This window comes from Ostrea edulis, chromosome 8 (assembly GCF_947568905.1).
Source record: "Ostrea edulis chromosome 8, xbOstEdul1.1, whole genome shotgun sequence".
NCBI classification, from domain to species: Eukaryota; Metazoa; Mollusca; class Bivalvia; order Ostreida; family Ostreidae; genus Ostrea; species Ostrea edulis.
Window position 1 is genome coordinate 27,090,898 of NC_079171.1, and position 10,749 is coordinate 27,101,646.

General features: G+C 39.4%; 1 protein-coding gene and 1 pseudogene across 1 annotated transcript; both read left to right on the plus strand.

Annotated features, from left to right (window-relative positions):
* Positions 1-2,722: 2,722 nt before the first annotated feature.
* LOC125661297 (uncharacterized) lies at positions 2,723-3,442 on the plus strand. Its single transcript, XM_048893273.2, has one exon. It carries the CDS (start codon positions 2,780-2,782, stop codon positions 3,362-3,364), a length of 585 nt encoding a protein of 194 aa, XP_048749230.1. The 5' UTR covers positions 2,723-2,779; the 3' UTR covers positions 3,365-3,442.
* Positions 3,443-5,192: 1,750 nt separating this feature from the next.
* LOC125663008 (uncharacterized) lies at positions 5,193-8,689 on the plus strand (annotated as a pseudogene).
* The last annotated feature ends 2,060 nt before the right edge of the window (positions 8,690-10,749 follow it).

A 10,749-nucleotide genomic window follows, 5' to 3' on the forward strand; every position in this document is an offset into this window, starting at 1 on the left:
CGCACACATTTAAGAAATACTAAATGGTGAAGGAGAGCTGGTAGGCCTTTACCAACATTGTAAATTTCATGATCCTCGTGGTCGGGGTTCTGACCCCAACGTGGGGCAACTTGTTATATAGTGTTCATGTGTAAAACGTTTAAATGACATCTTTAGTGCTATATACTGTATAAAATCTAAATGCACACTTGGGAATATCAAAAAATGGTGACTTTCAATCAAAACCCCGGGATATAACTTTAGGATGAGTTCAAATTAGTCATATCTTTTAATGTTATAATACACCTTTATTTAAAGCTTTTCATCAGTGTATGCACTTTTGAAGGCAATGAAGTTTAAGAGCACATCTTGTTTTATACTGTTTTTTAACATTAACATTTATTCAAAACAGGAATTTTTTTCTAGATTTGATGTCCCATGGAAGTAGTGATACTTGTTCACTAGTATTCAGGTGACCAATAAGGCCTGTGAGCCTCTTGTCTGCCATAAGGCTTGTGGGTATCTTACCTCTCAAAAGACACCGACTCGACCGTGGAATTGAATGGAGTTTACTCTTCTTCATCAGACACGGTCTGTAATGGAATTTTAATTTACAAATTACTAAATTTCTTTAAAATGATACCGTACTAATTTGACAAACTTCAATTTGATATTGAATGATAACTTGCCACTATTTCTGTTGATGGCGTGAAGCGGTATGCCATCCGCCCATTAAAATCATCGCATACCGCCACAGCATGGATAGTTGCTCCTAATGTGGGAGACCTCTCTGCCACCTCCCCCATAACGTGATCTGGGCAGTTCTCTCATTTGATTCCACGTTAATAACTCGGCGTATTGTCTTACCTTTTTTCAGATCCCCAACCTGTAATTTTAATTTTTAAGTATTTCTGTCCTCTTGTGGTGTAATTGGATTTTGCAAAATTAATGATCATAGATTTCTGCATGATAGAACGTTCCAAGTGTTGTTTGAATCTCTTCTGATAGTTATTGTGAAAAATCTTGTTAATTTAACATAAAACATTTCAGAAGGTTAAATCTAAGGACAATAACTGCTTTCATCAGGTGTACGCCTGTCCGAAAACGTGAGTTATCTCTTTGTATTCTAACATTTAGCGTGAATATGACAACTTCCGGGTTACAGTGCTCCAAGTCACATCTGCTATCAGCTATCAACGCAACTGCGTCACGTTGTGCTGGCCGAGAAATTCAACCTGGTCCTTCATTAACGCTTTCAGTGGAGATACAACTAACGCTGTATGGCTTGGTGCACCTCCCTTTAACTAAAATATACAAAATATTACTTTACTTCACTTGAAATAATTATAAACATAGAGAAACAATCGGAGTGTACTTCGATTTACATCGTCACCAAGCAAAGGCACCAAAATATACGTCATGGATTTGCCAAATCCAGTTGGTCATAAAGCAAAAACGTCCATCTTCCTTAAAATATTAAATATAATACTCTGCTGTTCTTCTTTTAACTTAATATCAAGTTTAAACTTCTCCAACAGCGACGAAAGCACTTTCTCCTCCACACTCGTCCAATAATGTAAACACTATCTTATATGGGGCATAGGCAGTATAATTGACAGTCGGAAGTTTAATTCTAGAACAGTAAATATGGCGGATAATACGAATCGAGAAATAGTAGTATATCGAATTTGTTTAAAATCGCAGGATAAAGCCTCAAACATCGTAAGTTACAGATTTTAAATTCATATATAGACTCAGAAACATATATTACCAGTTTTATTTCAGTAAAGAAAGCCACCAAATGTTTATAATTATCGAAAATGTTGCGGGAGTGAATCACTCCCGCATTTGCACCATTACAGAGATCCTAAGAGTTGTAGCCCTCTCCCCCAATAAAAAAATCGGAGAGGGCTACATTATTGCAGCTAATTCGGCACGGATAACCTCATTGCGAAGACCAGTGTACATCGCACGACTAAACATCTGATTCACCAGCTTTTCTTCATAAGTCACTTCAGCCTCCTCCTCTTGGGAGGAAAACAATTAGTTTGTCTAATTTCAAGAGCCCGCAGAAGAAATTCCTGTGCTTCCTCAGTTGAACCTTACGCTAATTGTCCTAACAGGTTATAAAGTTCAGTCGCAGATTTGTCTCGATACTGAGCTCGCAATATTTTCCGTAGTGATGAGAGTTTCAGCGCTGGGCGTCCTTCCAAGTAGTTACGAAGGTCGGATCCTAATGGAACAGCTCGGACAACACCATCGACAATGTCAACTTCACTGTAACCCTTTTTCACACCACTGTCTATCTGTCTGGCTAAACTCACAAACGCCAATCCCTTTTTAGGTTCAATGGAGCCATGTATCTTAAATTCCTTTCGGAACGGATTGAGTTTGGCTGGCTAAGGATGCTTTCCAGTTGAGTAATCTGAAAGTGTTGAATTCGGTTCTGGTCCTAGGCATTCATTAATTATAAGGTATGCCGCTGTTCCACCATCTTCTTTCTTCTTCTGTTCCTCATATCACTCTGTGATGGCTTCCACCACTAGAACCCTCTGTGATGCCTTCTCAGGGGCCATCTTCAAGCCTGCCACCACCAGTATGTCTTCTAATGTTGCTGTCAATCTAATTAAAATTAGATCCTTTGATCCGCTCATCTACTATCGCTACACAATGATCTAACAACTCTCCATAAGAGGTCATCTCAGATTGAACTTTGTTGAGAAAATAGCACCCAATAAAATTCTAATCTCTTGACCAATCAGAATATCGCATCTAAACTACTGTTCGGGAGTGTGAAAAAATGGCGGCGCCTACAATCGACAACATTGTCGAAGAACTATTACCGGATTTTGGCGTGAACGCTCTGAAACCGGAACAGAAGGAAATAATTAGCAATATTACAAAGAAGAAAGATTGCATTGCTGTCTTGCCAACTGGGTTTGGAAAGTCGTTGCCATTCCAGGTTTACGCTGCAGCTCAGAAACGAACTAGTCGTGAGGCTGGACATGTACTCGTATGTTCGCCATTGATAGGCCTGATGAAGGACCAGACCAAAAAGCTGTCTCGTATCAGTTACTTAAGCGTTGGCTACAAAGGTAATACTCATGATACGACTAAATGTATAGTTTCAGCTTCGAAAGCTTCTTCCATGTCGCAGTACCGTTTCGATCAACTTCTTTTATTAGAAATGAAAACCCGCACAGACAACAAATATTACATAAACTATATATCCTGCGTGGTGTGGACGGCGAGGCTGGTATGGCCGCAGCCATTTTACTTGTTTATATATACGTTCGGAAGACGTCGTTTCCGAGAATATACAATCGCACCGACGATTCTCAAGCCGATCGCTGATTGGTCAATGCAAAAGTTCAATCTGAGATGACCTCTTATGGAGAGTTGTTAGATCCTTGTGTAGCGATAGTAGATGAGCGGATCAAAGGATCTAATTTTAATTAGATTGATGTTGCTGTATACAACTTAGACAGGAGTAGGTCTTCCTCAATGCGCGTCATCATTTCTTTTCCGTCGGACGCCATCCCGGACGAGCCCCCCAAATGTTACCATGTTATGGGCCTGGCTTCTGTAACGAAAAGAAGAGATGAACAATGCACAATGGCAACGGCAGATTTATTAAAGTTTGTCTAACATAACCATGTCAAATGCATAAATACACATCAACACAATCCTAGGCCAGTAGACCTTTTACTGCGAGTCATAACATTTTGCATGTAAGAAAACTGTGAACACAACTAGTATATCTACTGATAAAACATATAAACTTTGCACTTAATTGACTAGAATACAAAATAAAAACTTCAGTTCATGTAATCCTCCCAAATGACGACATGCTGATCTATAATGCATCAATAATGCTGACTAGATATAGCTTTATCAACATTATCATAATAAAATCTAACGATTAACCAGCACAATCCTGTCCACATCACACTGCCAACTAATCTAACCATTAACCAGCAAAATCCTGTCCACATCACACTGCCAAATAATCTAACCATTAACCAGCACAATCCTGTCCACACCACACTGACAACCAATCTAACTACTGACCAGCACAATCCTGTCCACGACGCCAATTGTGATAATCAAGTTTGCACAGTTCGTTTATCAATTATTAAAGTCTAGTTTTAAATATGTGTGAATATAATGATGGCAAAAATGGCAGTGTGCTGTAATACAAAACGGGGGGGAAGAAAATAACATTAAGTTACATGTACAAAAATGAAATTCACTAATCATATGAATAATTATGAAAAATAATTACACATATCATTAGATAGTCAGGATATACAAGTGACTGACCTTGATCAATACTTATAAAACAAAGATTACCACTCTATGTACCAATGCAACATTTATGAAACGTGTCACATTATTGGAAATAGTATAAACTTACCCCAGATAGTGTCTACTATGCAAAATATACAAGTCTAGTACTCTAGACTGCCAAGAGATACAGGGCCACACACTTGTATACAACCTAGCAAGAAATAAATTACCAGTGTAACCACAAACTCAGCATCAAGCACACTTTTGCACTTAAGTTTAAACATATTTAAATATTATAACTGATCAACTACACATCTTAGTAAATGACATATTGTGGGAATGTTAAATAAACAAACGTGGGTACTGTGGCTGCTCAACAAGGAATGCACGAGAGACCGGTGTAACATGTAGCGTAAGGGACTTCCCCCAGGGGTGGGGATTGTCCCGACCCCCTCTTGGGAGTGGTCCAGTCGCACTTGACAGGGCGCTGGACTCCAGGGTCCCCTTACATAGGTGTCAAAGCATTAAAATGCTTGATGTGGTGGCACGGAGAATTTAGCTCTATACTCTAAACTCAAGAGAGAGTTCAGTATGAAAACCCAACCTCTGGGCATCAAACTATGAACCATGGGCAGGTGCGTTCTCATTTTGGGAAACGGAGGGTAGGGGGCGATTATAGGGTAAAACCTCTGGGGCGCTTGGTCTGGGAACGTGCTCCATACTCCTATTTCAGGGTACCTAACATCCCCCACCCAGGAACACTTGTGGTCTCACTTTCAACCGGAAATCCCGACGAAACACAAGTAGATAGATAATCGCCATCCCTAGCGGGTAGTGCACGAGTGAGACTATGGCCCTTCCAGACCATGGGGCAAGCCGACATTCCAACCCCGTAACTCATGTTCACTCCTAACTGAGAGAGCATGCTCCCCAGTCCAAGCAGAAGCCCCCCCCCCCCCCCCCCTCCAAAGCCTCAGGCATACTACCCCCACATTGGGGACAATGGTATCCAGGTCAAGTCCCCCTTGAAGGAACTCCCAATATACTCCCCAGCTGGTACCACACGCCCTGGCTGGATTGGCGAATTACTCGATGGGACGAGTCCAGCCCCCTCCCGTTGCTCATCCACCGCCTCTCCCCGTGACCCAACGATTAACTCATCAAATTGGACCTCTGTACGATACCTTACAGAATATCCTTCCCCCAGGGGCTACTTTGATGCATTAGGGTTGCGGGCGCTGAGAGTAGCCTCAGACCTAATCTCTGGCATAGGGGTATCTGTGAAGGAAAGTGGGTCATATGTCGGCACCACCACGCTTCGGTTTGGAACAGTAACACCCCCTCCACAATCCCAATGCCCGGGGTTTCTCCCATCCCCTGCCAGGGTTGAGGGATCCAGTTGGATACACAGGCAAATGTGCCTCACGTGAAATTCACATAAAAAGAGCATCAAATGTGAATTCCCATGAAAAAATTCACGTGAATTTCACATGAAAATATTTCACGTGAAATTCACGTATAATTCACATGAAATTCAAGTGAATTTTTTTTATATCAGGAGATTTCTAATAATCTGCAAATTATTTAGTCATGAATATAGATTAACATGAACAAAACTCAAGGCATTTGATCAGGATAATTTAAATTTTAATTGTATTCACTGCACATTGTATATTCTTTGTTCTTCTTTCTTTTAATCTCCGAAATAGAAATATTTTTGTATAAAAGAATAATTGAAAGAGTAGTCTATATATGTATATGTACACTGTCAAATGTTAATAAACTTTGCAAAGTTTGTTTGGACTTTTCCCCCCAGAGAATTGAATTTCAAAACTATAGTAGGCATAATTGTCCAGTTCTTAATTGTAGAAATGTAACATTGAAAATATAAACTCACAGAGGAGCTTTTGATATCTCTCAATCCTCTTTTCTTCCCTGGCCATCATCCTTTCCCACTTCAATGGATCCTGGTCCTCCTCCACCATCCTTCTGAATGTCTTAAATTCAGACCAGAAATCCATTGAAGTGGAAACCTCAATCGCCTCACCTTGAACAGCTTTCGTTCATGGCAGACGGCTCTCTGAAATGTAGACAAATTACATTTAAAAAAACCTTTGCAAAACATGGTCCTCACTTGAAAAACGAGAAAGGACAATTTATGTACCCTCCATATCACAATAATTTTCAAATAAAGGGGCAAAACTCCTAACAGAGGAGTTGAAATGGATCAAAATTGCAACATGATCTTGAGTGATCCACAAAGAAGCTACATAGCAAGTTTCAGCTTGATATGTGACAGAGAAATAAACTTAGAAACAGAAAACCCCGAAAGGACGCTCAGACAGACGGACGTATATACATCACTGTACCATAATATGCCACGTCTAAAGACGGGCATGTAAAAAATGAATTGTTGATTAAGTTACTCACTAAAACAACTGTAGTCTGTTCAATCTGATTGTTCAGGACTGGGGAGAATCTCTGGAACAACTCTTTCCCCAGGTCCTGAACACTCAGATTTCCAGCGTCCTTTTCCCCGGACAGCAACTGCAAAAAATTTAATTAAATTTGATTATCAATTAGTTGTATGTTAACTTTAGTGGGGGGTCCAAATCACAGCTGAAAGAAATTGATATCATCAAATATGTACAAACCTTTACTTTTGTTTGTGATCGGAAGTCAACAAACTTCCTTGCTGCAAATTTGTTTACACAAATTCGCATGATCACTGGCATATCCGCCTTTATTCCTAGTCTGCGCACTAAGGACACCACTTTTGCCTGGAATTTGTTGTGCATGTATAATTATTTCTTGAATTTCATCTTGTGGATAAAAAAATGTACCATTATTTACAAGAAATGAATTAATTTATTGTTCAAAATTTATATTCTATAAGTATTCATTTAACAACAAGAGGCCCATGGGCCACATTGCTCACCCGAGCCCATATTTAAAGATTTTCCTTTATATTTGCATGAAAAATTTGATCCTTAGTGTGGCCCCAACCTATCCCTGAGTACCATGATTTTTACAAACTTGAATCTGCACTATGTAAGGATCAAGCTTCCATGTAAATTTCAACTCTTTTGGCCCAGTCATTCTTGAGAAGATTTTTAATGACCCCACCCTATTTTTGCATTTTTTCCCCTTTGAAGGAGGCACGGCCCTTCCTTTTAACAAACTGTAATCCCCTTCACCCAAGGATGATTTTTACCAAGTTTGGTTGAAAAAAAACACACCTGGAAATGTGCTTACAACGTGGCAATCCTATCAATTAGAATTAGCCTGCGAGAAAGTGCTATGGGGACAACCACTCTGTGCAAGAAGTACAAGATATGCAGTCAATCTTGGTCCCGGAGGTTTATCGTCAAGTCGAAGTTTGACGAACCAGTATGGATTCTTGGCGTTATACATATATTCAACAAGTATGCTTGATGATCGAAGCATCCCTCCACCTGAGATATGGACCAACTCTGAGAGCACCCGTAAAATGATTAAACGCTCAGTGGGTTAGCACGACCATTTGGATGCCTGTTATGGAGTCATTGGTAGACATTTGATTATTGCATTGCTTGGCGACTTGTACGAAATTGGAAACCCGCTAGTTACGTTCTATTTGAAGACTTTTTAAGGGAAATGAAATCTGACAAGACCAGGTTTAAGACGATCGGTGCCGTGACCCTAAATTCAATGGTAAAACTGTTGGCATCGAAGAGGAGAAGCAAACACAAATGGTATATCTAAGCTTGTACATACTTTTGGAGAAAAATACTCTTCCATTAAAAGAAGTTCTACAGGCTGGATTTCAGGAGCTCCAATTAAAACACTTTCCAGCAGTAACGACATACGACCGTCATGGACATGTAACTCTGGCATGGTCATTTCATGGGGATTTTTGGGAGTCTTGTTACGGACAATCAATCTTCCGAAGTAGATGTTATTACACAAGAACTTATGTCAGATCTAGTCCGCGGTGATTTGGAAAACCGCGGACTAGTGTATCAAAGCAGACTGAAGAAGACCCCAAAGTTATTACCATGGATGTCGATATGCCTACGGCGACTGAAAAGAGAACACCCCCAGTTAGATTCAACGGTGATCGTATTAACATACATCTCCTGCATCGCTTTCCTGATGCAGGTGTTGTAGGTTGAATACGACAGACTTGTTCCTCTAGTGAGAGATCTACCCGTGGATCAGAATCGCTTAATTTCCATTGAAATATTATCAAAATTGCGGCTGGCCAAAATTAAACTTACGAAGTCTACGCCTACACTTTACCGTCCCGCATAAACTCGATATGGAATTGAGGAAAGAAAGGACAGAACAAAATGAAGAGAAAGTTACCCCTACTGACGACCTTAATTCGAAACGAGAGAGAACAACTGACGAAGTATCCGCGAAGTAGGAGATGATGACGATATCCTTGTGTTTGAAAGAAACATAGCACCACAAAGAAGCATAAACTGCAAACCAGTAAGAAAACTGAGCCGCAGTACTTGGTCCGGGCAAGAGATAGAACACCTTCATGCAAGGTGAAGATAACGAACAGTGATCAATCTCATAACTCCTATAAGCAATACAAAATAGATAATTGGGCAAACACGGACCCCTGGATGAAGTGGGCCGTGTCGATGGTCTAACCAATCGCCAGAAATTCTAACTTTTCAAATCAAAATACGCTCAAAGGAATATTCCTTTCCGAACATTCAGAGCGTTTGAAGCGAAATTAAGCAGATTATAAATAAGACGATTGACTTGTATTCTTTGATATGCAAAACATAACAAATGTTATTAAAGACAAGTTTACTGGCAGCATTCAGAGAACGAAATTAACCAGAATATAAGTGAATTGATTGACTTGTAGTGATTCCTATGCAAAATATTACAACTGTTATTAAAATAAAGATAAGTTTTTCCTATGACAATTTTTATTTCTTGGTTCAATATAATCTACCTGACATTATTATATATGGAACAAACGTTTTATTTCTTGTTGCAGGCAATGCTTATAATCATCAAATGTTTTCTTACATTGTCCAGTCTATAAATGAAAAAAGAACCCATCTCTTTGATGGTAACGTTTGCCTTGCATGCGTCTGGTTCAAATCAAACATTGTACATAAGGAGGCAAAACAAATGACAAAGAGCGTAAAACATACTTCAGAAATTATTATAATAGTGAACTGCAACTTTGTAGTTCCTGGGTTAGTTTTGCCTTTTTTTTTTGATGATCCTGTTTCGTATGCTAATGTTCTTCACCTTCTCCTGAAGGTAGGCTTGAAATTCCCCCCGGATATCGGGTTTCCACCCCTTCCTCCATACGCCTGATTTGATCCCATCTTTAATGAGTTCCTTGATGTCTTCAGCCTTTGCTGTAATTCAAAAACGTTGAAATAAAGAAGGACATTAATTGCTACTAATAGTAATTGCTGTTTTATTGTAGCATTGATGAAAACAGAAATTAGTATAATAAATCAAATTAGTTCAAAATTCAATAACAAAAAGGGACTTACTTAGACTACTGCAATTCCGTGACGAGATCCAGTAATGGATGAAAGATAATTGTGCTTTCGTCACCTTTTCGTTGTCTTTCAAGTACGGTAATTTGCTGTAAATCTCTTCCAAGATCTTTCCTAACACCAGGAGGCAGTTCCTCAAGAGTGGTCGGTGTTTTCATTTCAAAGTCCTCATCATCCTCGGAATCTGATAGTGGTCGTTTGGATGAAGTGGATTGTTCCGCACTGGATGAATGGAATATGTCCTCCATTCGATCTTGAAGAACGTTGTATCTGGTACTGATGTCGCAAGATGGTAAGGGGAATTTATCGTAACAGAAATATTGTGTTAAACAGAAAATAGAATAATCAAACAGGAAAATTGGCAAGATGAGGAGTGATAAGATGATGATAGAATGCTTATCAAGAAGAAGTGAACTGTGCACCGGAAGAGAGGTGATGATGCATACCGTAGATTGTTTACAAAATTATGGAGGGGGATATAGATTTGAACTAATCATAAAATATTTGTATACATTATTTACCAGAAAGAAAGACAAAAATTAATCTTATGCAAAAACTTAGAGGTGAGGTTGGATTTGCAATGTTTAATTACAGGGTTGGGTTTTTTTTTTTCAAGAAAAGAGTTTTTGTTGGTTTTGAGTTTGAATTGAAAGCCAATGTCAATAGTGTATATTTTTTAAGATAAAACGAATATGGTAAGGAATGCGAAGATAACGAACTGTGATCAATTTCATAACTCCTATAAGCAATACAAAATAGAGAGTTGGGCAAACACGGACCCCTGGACACACCAGAGGTGGGATCAGGTGCCTAGGAGGAGTAAGCATCCCCTGTCGACCGGACACACCCGCTGTGAGCCCTATACCCTGATCAGGTAAACGGAGTTATCTGCAGTCAAAATCAGTGTGCCAAGAACGGCTTAAAATTGGTATGAAACACGTCAGATAGCATTTGAGAT

What these genes read in the sequence shown, in the direction of transcription:
- LOC125661297 (XM_048893273.2), top strand. Translation starts at nt 2,780, where the DNA reads ATGGCGGCGCCTACAATCGACAACATTGTCGAAGAACTATTACCGGAT.